The sequence below is a fragment of the Mobula hypostoma genome, chromosome 23, assembly GCF_963921235.1.
Source record: "Mobula hypostoma chromosome 23, sMobHyp1.1, whole genome shotgun sequence".
Taxonomy (NCBI): Eukaryota; Metazoa; Chordata; class Chondrichthyes; order Myliobatiformes; family Myliobatidae; genus Mobula; species Mobula hypostoma.
The window spans coordinates 12119026-12144014 of record NC_086119.1 but is presented as its reverse complement, the minus strand read 5'-3'; the positions used below and the strand labels follow the sequence as shown (position 1 = coordinate 12144014).

Here is a 24989-nt window from a genome sequence, read left to right as displayed (position 1 = left end):
ATTATCACAAACCTGGGTGGGAGGTATGGAGATCCCGAGATTCCCAGTCGTCAAGATCTCCCTGTCGACCACACCAGTGTAGTCCAAAGGAAAGATTATGAAGCAATTCTTTTGGCACCACGTTGGCTGCAGGAGCTGCCAGAAGGATGTTCAATGACGTTCAGCTGTCTTAGGGGCTCCATTTGGATTTGCTGTCTGGTTGTACTCTTGTAGCCTTTGTCTCTCCCAAGGCTTCCCACAAGAGAGTGGGGCTATTTATAGCTAGGGATCTGGTTCATGAGTACCAGGGTGTGTCCACACACTGGTGGGCCTGCATGCTACGTGTGCAGAGGCCAGACCTCCTCTCCGTCCTCTATAGTTCAGCTCAAGTCCAAAAGTTTGCTTTTCCTGTGTCGCCAGTGAGGAGGCCTTACATGAGGCTTTCTGTTAGAGAGGCTGTGTACTCGCAGGGAGAGACTTACACACTCAGCTGTCTTTTTCGCGAGACTGCTAGCCAGCAGTTGAAGCTGAAAGTGAGAGCAACAAGTACGAGGGGCGACTGATAAGTTCGTGGCCTAAGGTAGAAGGAGCCAATTTTAGAAAACCTAGCACATTTATTTTTCAACATAGTCCCCTCCTACATTTACATACTTAGTCCAGCGGTCGTGGAGCATACGGATCTTGGACCTCCAGAAAGAGTCCACAGCAGGAGTGATTGATAAGTTTGTGGCCTAAGGTAGAAGGAGATGAGTTATACGGCTCTCGTTACATGCACATGCAGGTCAGCTCTTTGAGTGATTATGCAGAAAGTTTGAAGTTAATAACCCATTGCAGGGTGATTGATAAGTTCATGGCCTATGGTAGAAGGATGTTCTGAGGGCAACATAACCATTTACATTCCCAATTGAGGTGCCTGCTCGGTGTACAAGGACAGTCAGCTCCCTCTGAACATCAACACCTTTCCATCACTTACTTAAGCAATAACTTCAACATTTCTCTACCTAATTAAACAACCTCACATTTTACAACATAATATTCATTGCTCTTGCCCATCCATCTAACTTTCATGTTCACATAATCCCAAAACATCCTTTTCTCCAAAGAAGGTCAGTTTTAGTTTTACAGATTAGCTTACTTGCAGTGAAATACGTCATTTACGTCAACAGCCAACACAGTCCGAGGATCGTGCTGGGGACAGCCCACAAGTGTCACCATGCTTCTAGCCCCAACGTAGCAAGCCAACAACTTACTAACCCTAACCCATACTCCTTTGGAAAGTGGGAGGAAACCGGAGCATCCGGATGAAACCCACACGATCACAGGGAGATTGTATAAACACCTTACAGATAGTGGCAGGAATTAAACCCTGCTTGCTGGCGCTGTTCAACATTATGCTAACCACCAAGTTACTGTACCACCCCAGTCCCTCATCAGGTCTAGGCCAGAAATGTCACCTGTTATTGCTCTCCGTTGATGCTTCAAGAACTCCTGAGTTCCTCCAGCATTTTCTGGGGGTTAGTCTGGATCATTTGGTGGACAAACACACACAGATGCTACCTGACCTGCAGAGTTCCTCCAGCATTTTTGTGTGTGTTTCAATGTGACTAGTAGTAGGCAGCCGTCGATCCCAGGGGATCATGGGTTTGCACCTCTAGCGGACGGTGTCCTCTCCAGGGCGCAAGCCTGGGTGGGAAGATTTGAAGAACCGGCTGTTGCCCATGCAGCAGGCTCCCCCTCTCCATGACCCTGATGGAGTCCAAGGGAAGGGCAAGCACCAATACAGCTTGGCTCCAGTGTCGTCACAGAGGTCGCCAGAGTGAAGTTGTAAACAGCATAAAACTGCCTTAGAAACCCCGGCTCCAGATTTCTTCCTCTGGGTTTACTCCTGAAGCCTTTCCCATGGGTGAGTATGGCCACAAGGCAGCGGAAGTTTAAAATCAGAGTTTTCCTTCTCCTAGGTGGGCTGCTGTCCAAGGCTGACAAGCCCCACCTGCCTGAAGCATCTGGGTTTGAGGTGCCTGTAATCCGCCTTTGCCCCTTCTCTTGTCAGTAGAAACAGTTCTGCCGGGCCTAGTAGCTAAGCCACACGTGAAGGCCAGGATCTGGACTTGACTGTCAGAGGCTGTTAGAGTCGCACGCCATTTGGAGCACTTTATAGGTAGTGGGAGCTTGTCCCCACTACCACCCCCAGCTATGACAACCTTAGGAACCACAATGTTACTATACAATTGAGAACTCACAATTAATTAGAAATTGTTTTTCTAGTTAGTACATGGTCAGAGTGTCACTAGTAAACTCAGCATTTAATGGCCATCCCTAAATGTATGGGAATTGGTTTGTTATTGTCACCAAGATACAGTGAAAAGCTTGTCTTGCATACTGTTCATACAGATCAAATCACTCCACAGTGCCTTGAGCTAGAACGAGGTAAGACAGTAATAATGCAGAATAAAGTGTAACAGCTACAGAGAAAGTGCAGTGCAGGTAAGTGATAAAGTGGAGGATCATAATGAGGTAGACTGTGAAGCCAAGTCCATTCAGTGGTCTGATAGCAGTGGGATTGAAGCTGCCCTTGAGCCTGCTGGTATGTGCTTTCAGGGTTATGCATTTTTTTTGCCCAATGGGAGAGAGGAGAAGAGGAAATGTCCAAGGTGTTCGGGGTGTAGTACTGACACCATTCCTGCTGAGTACATTTATTTATCAAGATCTAAGCGTGCTTCTTTCCCACAACCCATACCTTGGACAAACCCTCTTGATCAATGCTTCCCATTGCTGGTGGTTCCAAGCAAGATTTTGCTTCGTGAAGTCCCTGCTGCTATTTATTACAGCACATGAACACTATTCAGTATTGCTGCTTGTACACTATTTTTCTGAAAGTTGAGCTTTGCTGGGAAGTGCTCAGCTCAGAGGAATTAAAGTAAAAGCAAATAGTGTGGTGAGACTGCGTGGGAGGAAATGTATGCATAGCATCAACATTAAGAACCATTAGATCAACTTGCTCCTCTCTCAAATTCAAGTTTAAGTTTATTGTCATTCAACTATATACATGTATACCACCACGGAAACAACATTCCTCTGGACCATGGTACACAACACAGTACATATAACTCACACACAGCACTTTTAAGTAATATTACCACAAATAAATTGACAAATATATATCCCAGAAGAATGACATTTAGCTCAAGTTAAAAAGTAAACAGGAAAAATACCCACTAACTACAAAAGAAAGAAAAAGAAAAAAGAAAAAAAAGAAAAAGAAAAATTGCAGCCAAAAAATTATATTTTAACTTCATCAGTCCACAGGACTTGTTTCCAAAATGCATCAGGCTTGTTTAGATGTTCCTTTGAACCTTTTGAATAGAACTTTTTGGCCGCGATGAACAAAGGTATGTTTGGAGAAGAAAGGGTGTAAAATTTCATGAAAAGAACACCTCTCCAACTGTTAAGCACGGGGGTGGGGTGGATCGATCATGCTTTGGGCTTGTGTTGCAGCCAGTGGCACAGGGAACGTTTACTGGTAGAGGGAAGAATGAATTCAATTAAATACCAGCAAATTCTGGAAGCAAACATCACACCGTCTGTAAAAAAGCCAAAGATGAAAAGTGGATGGCTTCTACAACAGGATAATGAACCTAAGCACACCTCAAAATCCACAATGGACTACCTCAAGAGGCGAAAGCTGAAGGTTTTGCCATGGCCCTCATAGTCCCCTGACCTAAACATCATCAAGAATCTGTGGATAGACCTCAAAAGAGCAGTGCATGCAAGACAGCCAAAGAATCTCACAGAACTAGAAGCCTTTCGCAAGGAAGAATGGGTGAAAATCCCGCAAACAAGAATTGAAAGACTCTTAGCTGGCTACAGAAAGCGTTTACAAGGCTGTGATACTTGCCAAAGCGGGTGTTACTAAGTACTGCCATGCAGGGTGCCCAAACTTTTGCTTCGGGCCCTTTTCCTTTTTTGTTATTTTGAAACTTTAAGAGATGGAAATAAAAAAGTTTTCTTGCTTAAAATATTAAAGGAATGTGTCGTCTTTAACCTTATGCCTTTTGGGAATCAGTTCATCTTTTACTCCCTTAGCTATTCACAGTAACAGAAGTTTTGACTAGGGGTGCCCAAACATTTGCATGCCACTGTATTTGTGACACCATGTAGAAGTCTGATGATGAATAAGGCAGTTTCACTGAAGGGGAGGGTGCTTCCTCGTGACAAGGGTGGGGTAGTTCTACAGTTAGCAGGACCAACATCAGAGTGAACCATCAGCAGAAATATCAGCCAACCACACACTGCTTCCTTTAACATCTCCTCCCTTCTAATGACACACGGAGCAGTGGTTGTTGATCTTCCACTATTTCTTAGCCAAGATATAAACAAGAACACCAGTGACGACCATGGAGTCTAGCTTTGGGTTCCTCTCATATCTCAGTTACTGCGCCTGTGAAACATGAGCGTCTTTAATTTTTGCAGCACCTTTCATAACCTCGAATTGTTGCAACAAGTTCTGCTGTTGTCTGTGTTGCAATACAGGAAAAGCAGCCCTTAAATTGCACCCAGCTATCACACACAGGCAATAAGATGATAAGTGAAATGGTGGTTGCTTTTGTTGATTGAGGGATAGATATTGATTGGGTCAACAGGAAGTCAGTCCTGGAAAATCTTCATTTCTTTCTTTGTATTTTTATTGAGAAAGTTCTGCAACCCTGTGGCATTCTTTTTTTTGTGTTTAAAATTGAACAGGTGATGCACGTTATCTTACAGGTACAAGGAAAAGTTTTGACCACTTAATTTCAGACAGTAAAGCACCAAAGAGACAGGAGGTGGAGACGGGGATTACTACTCCACCGAAAATGAGGCGCGTGGCAGAGCACGATTTTGATATGGGTAACTAGCCAAATATTTATGGTCTTTCTGGCGTTTTCACTAAACTGTAAGACTTAGGAGCAAAATAAGCCATTCGGCCCATCAAGTCTGCTGTGCTGTTTGATCATGGCTGATTTATTTATCCTCTCAACCCCATTCTCCTGCCTTCTCTGCATAACCTTTGACACCTTCACTAATTAAGTACATTATCAACCTCCGCTGTAAGCATACCCAATGACTTGGCCCGCCAAACCACACTGTGGCAATTGATTCAACGTAAAGAGATGTCCTTCTATCCTGAGGCTGTGCCCTGCAGTCCTAGACTCTCCCACTATTGGAAACCTCTCCATGTTTACTCCGTCTAGACCTTTTAATATTCGGTAGGTTTCAATGAAATTCCTCCATCATTCTTCTAAACGTCACCGAGTGCAAACTTAAGGCCATCATCCACCCCCATACGTTAACCCTTTCATTCCCGGGATCATTCTCCTAAACCCATACAGTCAGGAGAGGGCTGATTTCTGTTTTCTTTCATACATTTGCTCAAAATGTGAGATAAAGAATGATACACTCAATTGCTCTTCTCTGCAATGTACCTTCTGCCTTCCCTGGTTTTCCCCAGAAGTCTTTTGGCTCCACTAAATGTCAGCTAACTGGGCATCAAACCTAGTCTCATTTGCAGAGGGTAAATTCATGAGGTTGATAAACCTGCAACTTGGTTGTCCTACATGTGCCTCATTTTGGCTTTTGTTCTGAAGGAATCAGAATCCAATTTATTATCACCGTCTTGAAATTTGGTGTTTTTTTGTAGCAGCACAGTGCAATACATAACAATTACTGCAGGATACAATAAGAAATATAAATAAATTGAGTAAAAAAAGAGCAAAATAGTGAGGTTGTGTTCGTGGATTATTCAGAAATCAGAGGCGGAGGGGAAAAAGCAGTTCCTAAGACACCGAGTGTGTGTTTTCAGGCTCCGGTACCTCCTCCCTGATGGTAGAAATGAGAAGAGGACATGTCCCAAATGGTGAGGGTCCTTCAGGATTGATGCTGTCTCCTTGAGGCACCACCTTTTGAAGATATCATACAAATATATAACAATTACAGCACGGAAACAAGCCATCTCGGCCCTTCTAGTCTGTGCTCTTAATCTCACCTAGTCCCACCAACCTGCACTCAGCCCATAACCCTCCATTCCTTTCCTGTCCATATAGCTATCCAATTTAACTTTAAATGACAACATCGAACCTGCCTCTACCACTTCTGCTGGAAGCTCGTTCCACACAGCTACCACTCTCTGAGTAAAGAAGTTCCCCCTCATGTTACCCCTAAAATTTTGTCCTTTAACTCTCAACTCATGTCCTCTTGTTTGAATCTCCCCCACCCTCAATGGAAAAAGCCTATCCATGTCAACTGTATCTATCCCCCTCATAATTTTAAGTCTATCAAGTCCCCCCTCAACCTTCTACGCTCCAAAGAATAAAGACCCAACTTGTTCAACCTTTCTCTGTAACTTAGGTGATGAAACCCAGGTAACATTCTCGTAAATCTTCTCTGTACTCTCTCTATTTTGATGACATCTTTCCTTTAACTCAATGACCAAAACTGTACACAATACTCCAAATCTGGCCTCACCAATGCCTTGTACAATTTCAACATTACATCCCAACTCCTGTACTCAATGCTCTGACTTATAAAGGCCAGCATACCGAAAGCTTTCTTCACCACCCTATCCACATGAGATTCCACCTTCAGGGAACTATGTACCATTATCTCTGTTCTACTGCATTCTTCAGTGCCCTACCATTTACCATGTATGTCCTATGTTGATTAGCCCTACCAAAGTGTAGCACCTCACATTTATCAGCATTAAACTCTATCTGCCATCTTTCAACCCACTCTTCTTTTCTTTTTCAATCTTTTTATTAATTTCATAGAATGAAAACATAACATAACAATATTACAAATAGTAGGAGATACGTTGTTACAGTTAAAATAAATAATTATAAGACCAAATAGTATAAATTGACAAAACTCCCAATGGTGTAGAATAGGAATGAATAATATAAAGCAAAAAAAAACTGGAAAAAAAAAACATGAAAAAGAAAAAAAACCCTATCCCCAAAAAAAAACTGAACTAAACAGAATTAGTCAACTAAACTAAAGACTTGGGCAGTACTAACAACTTAAAAATGGGAAAGAAGAAAACCTTAGTGTCAACGACTCCGCTCCTCTCAACCAGCAGTACAGAGAAATAAAACAAGTTTGGAAATGGTCAACTTACATCAAATGAAAATGCTGAATAAATGGCCTCCAAGTTAGTTCAAATTTATTGGAAGGGTCATAAACCGCACTTCTAATTTTTTCCAAATTCAAACACACCATAGTTTGTGAAAACCAATGGAATACAGTAGGAGGGTTCTAACTGGCCTAAATCTCTCTGCAATTTTGAAAACCTACTTCATTATCCACAACTCTGCCTATCTTAGTATCACCTGCATACTTACTAATCCAGTTTACCACCCCATCATCCAGATCATTAATGTATATGACAAACAACATTGGACCCAGCACAGATCCCTGAGGCACACCACTAGTCACCGGCCTCCAATCTGACAGTTATCCGCCACTACTCTCTGGCATCTCCCATCCAGACGCTGCTGAATCCATTTTACTACTTCAATATTAATACCTAACGATTGAACCTTCCTAACTAACCTTTCGTGTGGAACCTTGTCAAAGGCCTTACTGAAGTCCATATAGACAACATCCACCACTTTATCCTCGTCAACTTTCCTAGTAACCTCTTCAAAAAATTCAATAAGATTTGTCAAACATGACCTTCTACACACAAATCCATGTTGACTGTTCCTAATCAGACCCTGTCTATCCAGATAATTATATATACCATCTCTAAGAATACTTCCCATCAATTTACCCACCACTGACGTCAAACTCACAGGCCGATAATTGCTAGGTTTACTCTTAGAACCCTTTTTAAACCTCGATGGTGGGGAGACTGGTGCCCATAGTGGGGCACTTTATTATCGCCTCTCCAGTTTCATTTTACATTGTCATCTCAGTATAATTCTCAATTGCAAAGTAACATTGAAACACACACAAAATGCTGGAGGAACTCAGCAGGTCAGGCAGCATCAATGGAAATGAACAAATAGTCAATATTTCAGGCCAAGATTCTTCTTCAGGACTGGAAAGGAAGGGGGAAGATGCCAGAATAAAAAGGTGGGAGGGAGGAGAAGGAGGATAACTAGAAGGTGTTAAGTGAAGGCAGGTGGGTGGGAAAGGTAAAGGACTGGAGAGGAAGGAATGTGATAGGAGAGGAAAGTAGACAAGGGAGAAAGGAAAGGGTAAGGACACTGCGGAAGGTGATAGGCAGGTGAGAAGAGGTAAGGGGCCAAAGCAGGGAACAGAAGAAGAGGGGAGGGAGGAAATTTTTTTTTTACCAGCAGAAGAATCCGATATTCATGCTGTTAGGTTGGAGCAATATTATAATACCTGATTGTACTTTCCTTCACTTAGAAACACAGCGGATATCCTCACAGCAACACTCTCACTTGCGGAAGGTCTCGGTGTCTGAATCAAATGTGCTCCTGGATGAAGAAGTCCTCACTGACCCCAAGATCCAGGCCCTGCTGCTCACCGTCCTGGTAGGCATACTTAACATTTGAACGTTGTTATAATGTTCAGTCAGGTTCGTGGGTCTGGCAAGTGATACAGAAAGCACTCTCTGCGAATGGGTATATTATTCATTTATTTACAAACAGTAAAAATTCGACCAAACATTCATGTTCCCCAAGTTACAGACAATACAAAGCTGAATATTCAGCGAACATCTGTACATTCAACAAACATACTTAGTTAAAAGTGCGTGCAGAGCATACCTTCCCAACAGTCACGTCTGAAACAATAGGAAGAAGAGAGTAAGCCCCTTCCACGTGCTATTTTATATACACAGGATATTTGAAACTGGACATCCAAGCATCTATCCAATGGGAAAAGCAGCTGCACCTTCTAAACTAACACCTCATAACGGAAGCGGCTTTCGACAATCAGAATAAGGCATGCCCCCAAAGGACAGTCAGATGCTCCTTTTGTATTCTATCTGTTCCTCATTTCATTGTTCTTTAAATTTGCTGAGTAGAATCGTTTTCTTAAAAACTAGCATAGCTCATCCCAAGAATAAATTGTTCTCCTAAGGCAGTTTGAGGATAGAAAGGAAATAATTTTGGGCAAATTACAGATTATTAGATATTTTATACACATGAACTCAATTATATGCCATCCTTCTGTTTGAAATGAATATCTTGTTTGTCCAAGCGCCTGCTGCAAAGTGGTACAGGAAACAGAATCAGAATCAGATTTAATATCACAATGTTGTAAAATTTGTTATTTTTGCGGCTGCAGTACAGTGCCATACATAAAAAAGAATGAACTACAATAAGAAATCTACAGTATGTCGAATGTTCAAAGTAAATTTATTCTCAAAGTACAGGTGTCCCCTGCTTTTCGAATGTTCACTTTACAAAACTTCACTATTACGGAAGACCTACATTAGTTCCCTGTTTTCGCTAACAGGTGTTTTCACTGTAATGAAAAAAGTAGCGCGCGGAAAAAGTAGCACGTAAGAAAAAGCAGTGCGCGATAAAAGGCAGCACGCGCCCCAAGCAGCCGCTCTCCCCCAGATTCGGAACTGCATTCTCGCCGGCATTGCTTAAGCACGAACCTGTGAGCAGCCGTTTGCAAGATGAGTTCTAAGGTATCGGAAAAGCCTAAAAGAGCTCGTAATGGTGTTACACTTAGTGTAAAACTAGACATAATTAAGCGTTTCGATCGTGGTGAATGAAACAAGGACAAAGTGAGTTTGGCTTGTGGAAGTTGACGAAGATGATGTTGAAGAGGTTTTGGCATCCCGTGACCAAGAACTGTTAGATGAAGAGCTGATGCAATTGGAAGAGGAAAGGATAACAATCGAAACCAAATGCAGTAGCGAACGGACCGAAAGTGAAGTTGTCCAGGAATTGAGCATGATGCAACTGCGTAAGATTTTCACTGCAATGATAAAGTACAACTTTAATTTTGAAAGGGTACGTCAGTTTGGGGCATATTTGCAGGATGATTTGAGTCCTTACAAAGAACTGTATGATAGAAAATCGGTATCGGTCGGCAGCCCGGAGGGTGGACCACTGCACTACCCCAACCTCTGACAACTCAGCCTAACACACCATCATCAGTGTGCTCGATGTCTTCCCGATTCCCGTAAGTGATATGACACTGTACATACATTATTTCTACTTTATATAGGCTGTGTATTTTTAGGTGTTATCTGGTATGATTTGGCAGCTTCATAGCTTAAAGGTTACTGGAGTGCGCTTGAGCTGTGTTTTTGCCGACGGCGCTTGCGTGAGACTTTTGCTACAGAGAACAGTGCAGGCAATGATTGTGGAAAAGTATTTTTACAATATGTTACTGTTATTTTAGGTTTTATGTGTTATTTGGCATGATTTGGTAGGTTATTTTTGGGACTGTGAACGCTACAAATTTTTCCCATATAAATAAATGGTAATTGCTTCTTCGCTTTACGATCTTCCGGCTTACAAACCGTTTCATAGGAACGCTGTACCTTCGGATGGCTGGGGAAACCTGTACATATATGTCACCATATACAATCACAATGAACACAAAAAAACACAATAGAATTAATGAAAGACTGCTCCCAAAAGGGCTGACAAACAGCCAATGTGCAAAACAAATACAACAAACTGTGCAATTACAGTGAGAAGAGAGCATGTTCTGGATGGTGGGGGTTCTTTGTGATGGATGCTGCTTTCCTGTGATACCACTCCTTGTAGATATGCTCAACGATGGAGAGGGCTTTCCCTGTGATGGACTGGGCTGCATCCATGACTTTTTGTAGGATTTTCCATTCAAGGGCATCAGTGTTTCCGTACCAGGCTGTGATGCAGCCAGTCAATAGACTCTCCACCACACCTCTATAGAAGTTTGTCAAAGTTTTAGATCAATTTATGTATGTGTGTGTGTGTATATATACATGTATATATGTGTGTGTGTGTGTGAGAGTGTGAAAATAATTAAGTAAGTAGTGCAAAAGAGAGCCGAAAGTAGTGATGTAGTGTTCATGGGTTGCTTCGTTGTTTACACAGAAATCAGATAGCGGAAGGGAAGAAGCTGTTCCTAGAATAATAGCTTATTAGTTTATCGCTAGGCTCAGTGCTTTACATCTTCATAGTTATAGTCATAGTCATACTTTATTGATCCCGGGGGAAATTGGTTTTTGTTACAGTTGCACCATAAATAATAAATAGTAATAAAACCATAAATTGTTAAGTAGTAATATGTAAATTATGCCAGGAAATAAGTCCAGAACCAGCCTATTGGCTCAGAGTGTCTGATCCTCCAAGGGAGGAGTTGTAAAGTTTGATGGCCACAGGCAGGAATGACTTCCTATGACGCTCTGTGTTGCATCTCGGAGGAATGAGTCTCTGACTGAATGTGCTCCTGTGCCCAACCAGTACATTATGTAGTGGATGGGAGACATTGTCCAAGATGGCATGCAACTTGGACAGCATCCTCTTTTCAGACACCACCGTCAGAGAGTCCAGTTCCATCCCCACATCATCACTGGCCTTACGAATGAGTTTGTTGATTCTGTTGGTGTCTGCTACCCTCAGCCTGCTTCCCCAGCACACAACAGCAAACATGATCGCACTGGCCACCACAGACTCGTAGAACATCCTCAGCATTATCCGGCAGATGTTAAAGATGTTCTCTGTAAATGTTCACTTTCTACAGATTATGGGGCCACGGTAGCGTAGCCGTTAGCATGATGCTATTACAGCTCGGAGAGCAAGAGTTCGAAGTTCAATTCTGGCGCTGTCTGTAAGAACAGACTGCATAAGTACGTCCTTCCCATGAGCCTGTGGATAATCTCCAGGTGCTCCAGTTTCCTCCCACAATCCAAAGATTTACGGGTTAGTAGGTTAATTGGTCATTGTAAATTGTCCTGTGATTAGGCTAAGGTTAAATAAGTGGGTTAGCAGGTGGTTCAGCTCATTGAGCCAGAAGGGCCTGTTCCATGCTGTTTTTCTGAACAAATTACAACTGGTGCTTGATCGATAACTTTCATAGTATATATACGATCTGGATATAGTGTAGTTTCTGAACCCTGGAGTGTAATCAACCTACTCCTTTCCTGATTATTTTATAGTGCACAAGTTCAATTACAGCTTTAGATCAATAAATTCCTAGGCTTGACACTACAGCTATCACTGTCCTCTGTCTCCTTTTCCTCCTGCTTTTCTGTAAGAGAAAACTGCATTCCACGTAATGTTATATCTTTGGATTTATACCAAAACAGTTAAATCTGTGGGATGTAACGCACACACTCAGCAGGTCAGACAGCATTTATGGAAATGAATAAACAGTCGACACTTCAAACCGAGGCCCTTCTTTTGGGCTGGAAAAGAAGGGGGAAGATGACAGTGTATGGGATGCTAAAGCTGTCTCTTAACCAGAGTTTTGTGCAGTTCTTCACTCCCAGTGGAAGGCTGACTCCTGAAAAATCCATTTGATCCCTGCATTATAGTCATTTGTAAACCTTAAATGAAGAACAATCCAAAATAAATCCCACTCTTCCTTTGTATCTCTGTGCTCCTGTTGCAGTTTGCGACAATATTCTTTCCGAGCGTTTCATCAGCAGTCAGGGACAGAGTGGAGCAGCAGAATTCTAGATTCAAGTTAAGGAAAGTTGCTGCCCTAATGCAGGCAAATAAGATTAATGTGGATCTGACTTGTGAGTTGTGTTATGTACAGTGCAAAAATGACTACAGAGTAGTAGGATTAAACATTTTTACCAAGTCATGTTAGTAATGGTACACACTGGGCAACTTACAGTCTGGGAGTTTTTGACCTGCCTCCAATATTAGCCTTAAATTCTTCAAGGCTGGCAGGCTGTAATAAATTCCTGATTAGAAATTACCCTGAGGAAATTGGGATTTTCAGGTCTTTAGATGAGAACATAAAGGTCATTCCTGACATAGAACGACCTAAATTTTTGAGGAACAAATATGCACAAAGTGCTGGAGCAATCTTCTCAGCCAAAAACCTTGACTGCTTATTCCTCTCCACAGATGTTGTCTGACATGTTGAGTTCCTGCAGCACGTTGTGTGTCTTGCTCAAGATTTATAGCATCTGCAAGATCTGTGTTTAAATTTTGAAGGACTTCAATTTTTTTTTATATACCAGAGTAGCAAACACAAAATGCTGGAGGAGCTAGAAGAGCAGGCAGCACCTGTGGAGAGGAATAAACAATTGACTTTTCTAGCTGAGACCCTAGATTGGGACTGGAAGGGAAAGGGGCGCAAAGCAGAATAAGAAATTTGGGGGGATGGGGAAGAAGTGCAAGCTGGCAGGTGATTGGTGGACCTAGGTACTGGGGAAGGAATGTGGGTAGATTCATAATCCAGCTGAGTTTTTTCATATGCAGCAGTGTACATTGAGATGTATATGAGTGGGTTTTGAATCAATCCAAAGATAAAATGTTCACTTTAAAGCATCTTGTCAGCAGGTTCTGTTATCAAGACAGTTAGCTTGCTTCCCAAATTTAGAGATGCAAATTTTTGCACATGATAAGGTTTGTTTTCAAACCTTGGAGGAAAATAAGATTATCTAAACAAGCAGTCTGAATTCTGTGATCTGTGTGGTGACCACTGTTATCTGTAAACTTGACATGAAGTTATCTCATGGCACTTTTCTTTATAGATCAGGATAACGTGGAAATCAATTTCAACCATCTAATGAGTTTGTGTTTTTCTCTAAAGGCCACATTGGTGAAATACACTACAGATGAGTTTGATCAGCGCATCCTGTACGAGTACTTAGCTGAAGCCAGTGTCGTCTTCCCCAAAGTGTTTCCCATTGTGTAAGTTCCTCTGGTGTTGCATAACACGCATCTGATCTTCAACTAGATTCTAAATTGTAACCATTGGAATGAGCATTTAGTGGTCTCTTTCTAAGCACAGCAAACCCCTCATCCACAAACATGTCATTCACTAAAGTGCTTCAGAGAATTTGAGCTTTTTTGAAAAGACTAATGTCTCTATTTAGCAGAAACATCCAGTGCATTCCATCAAGTCATTTATGTTTTCAGAAAAAGCTAAAAAAGCAACAAGTGCTGTGTTTCAAAGTTATTTGTAGGGCAGTGTTAAGGTTATGTTTGCAGAAATAATCTAATAGATAGTGGCTTATTGCCATTTCCTAATGTGATATCATTGTCAACTATTAAATACATTTTAGACCTTGTTAGTAGATTCATTATTGTGTTTTTTTGTGATACTTAGACACAATTTACTGGACTCCAAGATTAATACATTGCTGTCACTATGCCAAGACCCCAATCTGCTAAATCCCATCCATGGGATTGTGCAGAGTGTTGTGTATCATGAAGAATCGCCACCTCAGTATCCGCCAGCGTGTTTACAAAGTAAGTGGGCTTTACAGCTTTATTTCATTGTCTTGGAACTGAAACCTTCTCAGCGAGGGAGGGGAAGAGGGGGTGGTTAGGCAAAGTATAACATCTTGCCGAAAAATAGTCAAAGAACTTCGCTATTAATGATATCTGTATAAGGCAGGGACAAAGACATGGAAGTCAGCACGTTGTTGATTGCTGTCTTTATTGCAGCTCACCGTGTGTTGCTTCACATAATAATAGACGTTTCCAGCATAGAATGAAGCAATAAAGATTAAAAGTTTTTGTCACATGTACATTGCAACATACAATGAAATGATTTGTTCTGATTGACGGCCAATGCAGCTTGAGGACAGTGCTGGGGCAGCCTACAACTGTCGCCATGATCCCTTCACCAGCATAGCATGCCCACAACTCACGACCCCTAACCCCTACGTCTTTGGAGTGTGGGATGAAACTGGAGCACCTGGAGAAACCCACGTCGTCATGGGGATAACTTACAAATGACAATGGCAGTATTTGAACTCCAATTGGTGATCATTGGTGCTGTAAAACGTTGCGCTAACCACTATGTTATCATGCTGGCCCCTTTGGTCCATTATGTTCCCTGGATTCTCCAGTAAGAATTCACATTATCAACTGAAATTCATGAGCTTGTGTGTAACGAAACACAGATGGTGTTGGTTGTCTTGTTCAGCAAAACCAGATCTAATGTCACTTTTTCCAGAACCTGGAATCAGGCCCAGACTAGTCTACCTTGGTGTAAATCTCTTTTGAATTCTAAGGATGTTATTACAAATTGGCCATTACAGTTTTAAAGTTTCACAGCACAGAAATGGGCCCATCTGCACTGATCATCTGTTTGACGCAAAAGGCAGGATCTCCCGGTGGCCATCCATTTCAGTTCAGCTTCCCATTCCCATTCCAACATGTCTGTGTCTCCTCTACTGCCACCATGAGGCCACATTCGGACTGGAGTAACACCTCATATTCTGTCTGGGTAGCCTCCTAACTGACGGCATGAGCAGCGATTTCTCTAACTTCTTCCCCCTCAGTCTTTTTCCATTCCCTACACTGGTCACCCTCTCAGCCCTTCTCCTCACCTACCTATCACTTCCCTCTGGTTCCCCACCCCTCCTTCCCTTCCTTCCATGGGCCACTTCCTCTCCTACCAGATGCCGCCACCTTCAGGATTTAACCTCTTCCACATAGCCAACTTCCAGCTTCTCACTTCATTCCCCCCCCTCCACACACACACACCCACCCACCCTCCCACTCGCCTGGTTTCACCTGTCACCTGCCAGCTTGTACTCCTTTCCCTCCACCACCATCTTATTCTTGCTTCTTCCTCCGTCCTTTCCAATCCTGATGAAAGGTCTCGGCCCAAAATGGTGATTGTTTATTCCCCTCCATATACGTTGCTTGACTTGCTGAGTTCCTCCCACAGTGCAAAAGATGTACTGCTTGGTAAGTTAACTGGTCATTATAAATTGCCCTGTGATTAGGGGATTGGGGGATTCTTGGGTGGCGTGGCTCCAAGAGCCTATTCTGCACTGTATCTCAATTAATAAATAAATAAAATGTGTGTGTGTGCCTATCTACACTAATTCCATATAACTGCACTAGCACTATATCCTTATACACCTCTCCTCTTGAAGTGCTTGTCTTAATGCCTCTAAAACATTGTAATTGTGTTGGATTCTTCCACCACATCTGGCAGCACTTTCAAGATATCAATCACTTTCTGTCTAAGAGGAAAGCTTACCCCTCGAATCCCTTTGAAACTCCTTTCTCTCGCTTTAAACTAACGCTACCTTGTTTTTGTTCTCCCCCATGAAAGCCATATAGAAACCACAACAAATTCAGTAAGAGCTGGCACATGTTGTTGGCCTTGCTCCAGGTAGGAAGGAACTAGATCATTAAGATGGATAAGATTCCATGACATTAGTTGGATCACCAGAGATCTTTGGAAACATTGTACTGTCAGTTGAGCTATTAACAAGTACATTCTTTATACAGTAACAAAACCATGGTTCCCAGTCTTAAGACTCCTCACATAAATGCTGGATGCAACACAAAAGTTCACTGTAAACTGAATTGGATGCTATATGAGCTTTGTTGCTCAATATCCGGATGAAAATTAAAGCCAAACAAAATACAAAAACAAGAGAAAACCTGCAGATGCTGGAAATCCAGGCAACACACATAAAATGCTGGAGGAACTCTCATGCCAGGCAGCATCTATGGAAAAAGGTACAGTCGACGTTTCAGGGGTCTTGGCCCAAAACGCTGACTGTACTTTTTTCCATAGATGCTGCCTGGCATGCTGAATTCCTCCAGCATTTCGTGTGTGTTGCCAAACAAACTTGTTTCCTATGGTCGGGGATTGGGGTCCAAGGCCAGAGGACACAACCTCGGAATAGAAGAACGTCCATTTAGAACAAAGATGAGGAGGAATTTCTTTAGCCAAAGGGTGGTGAATCTGTGGAATTTGTTGCCACCAGCAGCTGTGGAAGCCAAGTCAATGGGTATATTTAAGTCATAGGTTGATAGATTCTTGATTAGTCAGGGCATGAAGGGTTACAGGAGAAGGCAGGAGACTGGGGCTGAGATGGAAATGGATCAGCCATGATGAAATGGGGGAGCAGACTCGATAGGCCAAATGGCCTAATTCTGCTTCTATGGTCTTATGGTCTAAAAAGTTCAATACAGAAGTATTTGAGATGCAACTGAAGTATGTCCTTGTAGATAACGAATCAAAAGCAAATCTGGGGGTAATGGACACTCTAATCTTGATTGGTACACTAGTAAGTCCCAAGATTTGAATTGTTTTCTCTTCATAATTATTTTTCTTGCCCCACTATTTCAGGTTTTGGTTTCAATGGACTTTGGAGATTCGCAGGATCTTTCTCTAAGGTGCGACTGAAACTATTTTGAAGCATCATTTAAATACTTTTGCTTTAGGCTTTGCATTGACTTGTCTGCATGTTTAAGTAGAAAATAGATACAATGGACAAAATATTATTAAGTGATTATGTTCATTACTTTTAATGAGATAGTTTTGGGTGAAACATTAAAGAACTATTAATTAAAAATTAATGCAATCAAAAATGTTTATAGATTTTTTTCATGGGCTCCAAATTTTCTAGAAAACCTTGCAGTTAAGTACATTTGTAGGGTAATCTCTGTTGTGACATAGATATCACTTCGGCCAATTTGTACACACTGTGAAGTTGTACAGTCGTGTGCTCCATAGGATATATTGGCTGTGGAGCAAACTTAGCTAGAACTCCACTGGTTGACCTATGGGAAGAGTTGAATCAAACTTGGATTGTACTCTTTGGGTTTTGGACAGCAATGTGGTGATTTGGTTTTGGTCTTCCAGGTATCATAAGAACTGATGACATAAATAGAATGAAACTATTTCCACCTAACACGGAATCGAGGGGATGAGAATGAGAAGCATGGCTGATAAATGTAAAGCCAAGGGAGGAGAAGGGAAGCGGGGAAGAAGGGGTGGCATGGTAGCATAGTGGTTAGCTCGATGCTTTACAGTACAGGCAACCTGGGTTTAATTCCCGTCTCTGCCTGTAAGGAATTTGTACATTCACAGATCACCCATAATTTCAGTGAGGGACAGAAAGGACAAGGGACTGAGTAGTTTGCTTCTAAGGCCTAATCAGAGTGGACGTGGACAGGATGTCTCCAAACATAGGAGGGTCTATAAACAGAGGGCACAGCCCCAGAATACAGGTACATCCCTTTAGAACAGAGATAGAGGAATTTCTTTAGCTAGAGGGTGGTGAATCTGGAATTCATTGTCACAGACGGCTGTGGAGGCCAAATTATTGAGTATATTTAAAGTGGAGATTGATAGGTTCTGGATTAGTAAGGGTGTCAAAGGTTACGGGAAGAGGTAGGAAAATGGAGTTGAGAAGGATAATAAATCAGCCGTGATCAGATGGCAGAGGTGACCTTATAAGCTGAATGACCTAATTCCACTCGGTGTCTTATCGTCTTCCGTCCCTTTGTCTAATAAATAGAACTGTACTGATGCTGGAGTTGTTTGGAATGAAGTTATGAACCTCGCTGAATTTGCTGCACAGTGGCTCCAGTTAATATGCTTCTGCAGATACAAATGAGGCAGCAAGTCCTACTTCCAAATCAGGAACCATCCATGCCTCCCCTCCTCTCCCCTGAAGCTCCCTGTGTTTCCAAACCATTGGTGCTGTTCCAGTCTGCCCAGCTGTCAGTGCTGCTGTCACAGTACCCACAAAGTGAAGAGCTTTCTTGTAATTCAAGTCTTGGTGCAAAGATTATACAGTACAAATAACTTACACAGCTCAACAAATGATTTCTCTTGTTTCTCCCAATATATAATGGAGCTGTTACTTTGAGCAAACATTGTAGATTTAACCCCTTTCATTTGCTTGAATTGTTCTGCCAAGATGTATTTCTCTAATTTTAAATTTGACTTGGATCATCGTTGAAACCTTTAATTTTAACTATATTCCTCTAATGTTTATCCTGTTGCACAGCAAACCCAGATCCCAGACTACGCCGAGCTGATTGTGAAGTTTCTGGATGCATTAATCGACACGTATTTGCCAGGAATAGATGAAGAATCCACTGAGGAGTCCTTACGCACACCGACCTCTCCCTACCCACCCCCTGTCCAAAGCCAGCTTAGCATTACTGCCAACTTAAACCTCTCGAATTCCATGACCTCACTGGCAACCACCCAGCATTCTCCTGGTGAGTGAAAATCTCTTCAAGATTGCTGAATGTCATTTCCTGCACACAGGTGTAAAGGAGAACAAAATAATTGTTACATCGGATCCGATGCAGCACAAAAAGAAACACAATAAGATGAAGAACACAATAAATATTAATTACATTAAATAGCTTATATACATAGATTGATCTGTAAAGTGACGCTAGGCACGGGAGTGTTTGTACATAAGGTGACTGACAGTAAATGATAAAGTAATGGTGGTGGGGGGAGTGGAGGGGTGCGTTAGTGGGTGAAGGTGTGGATCAGTCTTACTGCTTGGGGAAAAGTCCGGTAGTCCTGGTATGAAGCTACTGACGGAAGTGGGACAAACAGTCCATGAGCAGAGTGGGTGGGTTCCTTCATGTTGTTTCTGACCTTTATCCAGCACCTTTCTGTATATAGGTGGGTGGGCTAGTGCTGGTCTTTCCATCAATGGAAATTACCTGAACTGATCCTTGCTCAAGTATATTGAAAATCAAGGGCAAGGAATTTCTATTCCAATACAATCTTTAGCAGTAAACACGAGGAATTCTGCAGATGCTGAAAATTCAAGCAACACACATCAAAGTTGCTGGTGAACGCAGCAGGCCAGGCAGCATCTATAGGAAGAGGTGCAGTTGACGTTTCAGGCTGAGACCCTTTGTCAGGACTACCTGAAGGAAGAGCTAGTAAGAGATTTGAAAGTGGGGGGGGGGAGGGAGATCCAAAATGATAGGAGAAGACAGGAGGGGGAGGGATGGAGCCAAGAGCTGGACAGGTGATAGGCAAAAGGGATATGAGAGGATCATGGGACAGGAGGCCCAGGGAGAAGGAAAAGGGGGGGGGGAAGGGCAAGGGGTATAGTCAGAGGGACAGAGGGAGAAAAAGGAGAGAGAAAAAGAATGTGTATATAAATAAATAATGGATGGGGTACAAGGGGGAGGTGGGGGCATTAGCGAAAGTTAGAAAAGTCAATGTTCATGCCATCAGGTTGGAGGCTACCCAGACGGAATATAAGGTGTTGTTCCTCCAACCTGAGTGTGGCTTCATCTTTACAGTAGAGGAGGCCGTGGATAGACATATCAGAATGGGAATGGGATGTGGAATTAAAATGTGTGGCCACTGGGAGATCCTGCTTTCTCTGGCGGACAGAGTGTAGATGTTCAGCAAAACGATCTCCCAGTCTGCGTCAGGTCTCGCCAATATATAGAAGGCCACATCGGGAGCACCGGACGCAGTATATCACCCCAGCCGACTCACAGGTGAAGTGTCGCCTCACCTGGAAGGACTGTTTGGGGCCCTGAATGGTGGTAAGGGAGGAAGTGTAAGGGCATGTGTAGCACTTGTTCCGCTTACACGGATAAGTGCCAGGAGGGAGATCCATGGGGAGGGATGGGGGGGACGAATGGACAATGGAATCGCGTAGGGAGCGATCCCTGCGGAAAGCAGAGGCGGGGGGAGGGAAAGATGTACTTAGTGGTGGGATTCTGTTGGAGGTGGCAAAAGTTACAGAGAATAATATGTTGGACCCGGAGGCTGGTGGGATGGTAAGTGAGGACCAGGGGAACCCTATTCCTAGTGGGGTGACGGGAGGATGGAGTGAGAGCAGATGTGCGTGAAATCTTTACGCAATCTTTAGCAGTTTCTGTTCCTTTCCTGAACACTCACAATGTATGAGAGGTATACACATGGGATGTGGTCTGACTTTATTGTGGGCAGTTTTGGGCTCCTTATCTAAGGATTAGGTGGTGGGATGGAGATATAAACAATATTTGTGAAAGGAAAATCATGTCTGACGAATCTCATAGAATTTTTTGAGAATGTAACTAGTAGAGTGGATAGGGGAGAACCAGTGGATGTGGTATATTTGGATTTTCAAAAGGCTTTTGACAAGGTCCCACACAGGAGATTAGTGTGCAAACTTAAAGCACACGGTATTGGGGGTAAGGTATTGATGTGGGTGGAGAATTGGTTAGCAGACAGGAAGCAAAGAGTGGGAATAAACGGGACCTTTTCAGAATGGCAGGCGGTGACTAGTGGGGTACCGCAAGGCTCAGTGCTGGGACCCCAGTTGTTTACAATATATATTAATGACTTGGATGAGGGTAAATGCAGCATCTCCAAGTTTGCGGATGACACGAAGCTGGGTGGCAGTGTTAGCTGTGAGGAGGATGCTAAGAGGATGCAGGGTGACTTGGATAGGTTGGGTGAGTGGGCAAATTCATGGCAGATGCAATTTAATGTGGATAAATGTGAAGTTATCCACTTTGGTGGCAAAAATAGGAAAACAGATTATTATCTGAATGGTGGCCGATTAGGAAAAGGGGAGGTGCAACGAGACCTGGGTGTCATTATACACCAGTCATTGAAAGTGGGCATGCAGGTACAGCAGGCAGTGAAAAAGGCGAATGGTATGCTGGCATTTATAGCGAGAGGATTCGAGTACAGGAGCAGGGAGGTACTACTGCAGTTGTACAAGGCCTTGGTGAGACCACACCTGGAGTATTGTGTGCAGTTTTGGTCCCCTAATCTGAGGAAAGACATCCTTGCCATAGAGGGAGTACAAAGAAGGTTCACCAGATTGATTCCTGGGATGGCAGGACTTTCATATGAAGAAAGACTGGATGAACTGGGCTTGTACTCGTTGGAATTTAGAAGATTGAGGGGGGATCTGATTGAAATGTATAAAATCCTAAAGGGATTGGACAGGCTAGATGCAGGAAGATTGTTCCCGATGTTGGGGAAGTCCAGAACAAGGGGTCACAGTTTGAGGATAGAGGGGAAGCCTTTTAGGACCGAGATTAGGAAAAACTTCTTCACACAGAGAGTGGTGAATCTGTGGAATTCTCTGCCACAGGACACAGTTGAGGCCCGTTCATTGGCTATATTTAAGAGGGAGTTAGATATGGCCCTTGTGGCTACAGGGGTCAGGGGGTATGGAGGGAAGGCTGGGGCGGGGTTCTGAGTTGGATGATCAGCCATGATCATAATAAATGGCGGTGCAGGCTTGAAGGGCCAAATGGCCTACTCCTGCACCTATTTTCTATGTTTCTATGTATATAAACTATCTTATGTATTTATATTTATTGTGTTCTTTATCTTTTTTTTGTGCTGCATTGGATCTGGAGTAATAATTATTTTTTTTCTCCTTTACACTTGTGTATGGTGCTCCTTCCCTCCGGTAGCCTGCAGGTCACCCTTGGGCAAGGTGTAGCACCTGATCAGGGTCACAGGAAGCCATGGGAGCAGGTGGTGGACGGTCGTTTGAGCAGCCGGTGCATATCACAAGTCCTGGTTATGTGACCACTGACACCAGGAGGACAATCTCCAAAGGGTACTGATAATGGCTGGATAATGAGACCATGATGACACACGTCATACGACAAGGCACATGTCATATGACATCGACACGATGATGATCTAAGGATGTGCTGGCATTGGAAATAATCCAGAGGAGGTTCACAAGAAAGATCCCAAGAATGAAAGGGTTAATAGATGAGCGTTTTCTGGCTCTGGGCCTATACTCGCAGGAGTGTACAAGAATGAGGGTACTCTCATTGAAACCTATTGAATATTAAAAGGCCTAGATAGAATGGATGTGAAGCAGATGTTGCCAAAAGTGAGGAAGTTTAGGACCAGGGGGCACAGACTCAGAATAAAAGGATGTCCTTTTAGAACAGAGATGAGGAGGAATTTCTTCAGCCAGAGGGTTGTGAATCTGCGGAATTCATTGCCATAGACAGCTATGGAGGCCAAGTCATTGGATATATTTAAAGCAGAGGTTGATAGGTGCTTGATCTGTAAGGACATTAAAGGTTATAGGGAGAAGGCAGGGAAATGTGGTTGAGAGGGAAAATAAATCAGCTGTGATCATATGGTGAAGCATACTCAATGGCCTGACTCTGTTGCAGAGTCTTATGGTCTTATTTAGTGAACAGGGTACAACTTAGCTTTCTTGAGATTGTTTTCATTTTTCTCAATTCACTTTTGGGTGTTAATTCAGGTTACACGCACATTTTTAAGTAATATTTTTCAGCTGTACCTAGTTGGAGGCTTATGAAAACAGAAAGGTTCAAGTGTCAGTGTGTCAATTCTCTTCCCACTGATATCTGATAAATAGCTCTCGGAGCACAGCAGAACTATGGTGAGAAGATGCTGCTTTTAAAATCCACTAATTATAAATTGTTCGTTGGGATTACCGCACGTTTTGCATACACATTTGCTGAAACCTGTTATTTTTATAATGCAGAATAATTTTTAACTTGAACCTCCAGGTGGAAGTTCTATGGGTTGTCACCCCAGGTTCTGGTTATTCCAGAAGTGGCAAATTCTAAGTGATTGCGGTGGAGGGAGGTCAATCCTTCCCAATTTCACTTCTGATATTTCTTCTGAATCTGCCCTTTCTGCCTGGTTTCAATCTATGTTGTATTTGATCTTTATCTGTCACTTTATTAAGCGCAGACTAAAACTTACTCTTGTTCCATTTTTCCTCCCTCGTCTCCTCCGGCTGTGTGCTATTGTCATTTTGGCCAGTGTGTAAACGATCCCCAACATTACCGCACGTGAGATCTTCTGCTGGTGAAATTCTCTGGTACAGATGAAAACTATAGCGTGGCCATTCCAAAGTTGCCTGAATTCACTATAGTTTTTAAAAATTAGAAATGTGGATGATTTAGTAGAACGAGCTGCAAAGTAGCTTATATTTGTGGTAGTGTTAAACTCTCTTGTAGATGGGAGTTGAGTGTCAGCAAATAGAACCTCATTATATTTAGTATTTTCTCCCTTTTTACTCCAGCATCTCTTTCAGCATTGTATTAGTATTTCAAAGTTCAAAGTAAATTTATTATCAAAGTACTGTCGTATATGTCATCATACACCACACTGAGATTCATTTTCTTGCAGGCATTTACAGGGAAAAAGGAAATTCGATAACAATTTTACACAAATCTACATAAGCAAAGACCGATGAGCACCAACGTACAAAAGAAGACAAATAGTGCAGTTAGCATAATGCTTTACAGCGCCATCAATTACCAATTGGGGTTCAATTCCCACCACTCCTGTATTGAGGATTGTATGTTCTTCCCATGACTGCTTGGGTTTCCTCCAGGTGCTCCAGTTTCCTCCCACGTTCTGAAGACGTACCATAGAGTTAGGGTTTGCAAGTTGTGGTCATGCTATGTTGACACCATAAGCAAGGCCAACACAACCCTCACTCATCTGATTTGATGCAAACGACACATTTCTCTGCATGTTTTGATGTACGTGTGACAAAGCTAATCTTATAAATAAAACGGAGAAAATGAGTTGTAAGGAGTCCTTGAAAGTGAATCTGTAGTTTGAAGAATCAGTTCAGAGTAGTGAAGGATTAAGTTATCCACGATGGTTCAGGTTGTAGGGTAATAATGGTTTCTGAACCTGGTGGAGTGGGACCTAAGGCTTCTGTGCCTCCTGCTCGATTGTAGTAGTGAGAAGAGAACATGACCTGGATGGTGGAGGTCATTGACGATGGATGCTGCTTTCCTGTGACAACATTCCACGTAAATGGACTTAGTAGTTGGGAGGGCTTCACCTGTGATGGACTGGGCTGTACCCATCCCTTTCTGCCATGATGCAACCAGTTAGGATACTCTCCATTGTGCATCTAAAGAAGTTTGCCAAAGTTTTTGTTAATGTACTGAATGTATGCAAGCTTCAAGTAAAGTAAAGGTGCTGTCTTTGTGATGACACTGAAGAGTTGGTCCCAGGACAAATCCTCTGATGTGATAACGCCAAGGAACTTAAAGTTACTGACCCTCTTTAGCTTTGTTCCCCTAACGAGGACTGGCTCATAGACCTCCAGCTTCTTCCCCCTGTAGTCATTAATCAGCTCGTTGGTTTTGCTGACG

General features: G+C 42.7%; 1 protein-coding gene across 9 annotated transcripts in view; it reads left to right on the top strand.

Moving 5' to 3' along the window:
- The window catches only part of nf1a (neurofibromin 1a), a 385105-nt gene that overhangs the window by 347063 nt on the left and 13053 nt on the right, over positions 1 to 24989 (top strand). For 6 of the 9 annotated variants that reach the window (XM_063031787.1, XM_063031789.1, XM_063031791.1 and 3 more), the window contains 6 exons: positions 4720 to 4863; positions 8383 to 8510; positions 13702 to 13802; positions 14221 to 14363; positions 17218 to 17264; positions 18887 to 19103. In XM_063031787.1, coding sequence (XP_062887857.1) covers positions 4720 to 4863; positions 8383 to 8510; positions 13702 to 13802; positions 14221 to 14363; positions 17218 to 17264; positions 18887 to 19103 — 780 coding nt within the window. The remainder of the gene's footprint in view (positions 1 to 4719; positions 4864 to 8382; positions 8511 to 13701; positions 13803 to 14220; positions 14364 to 17217; positions 17265 to 18886; positions 19104 to 24989) is intronic. The other 3 variants (XM_063031792.1, XM_063031790.1, XM_063031788.1) reach the window with 1 other exon arrangement.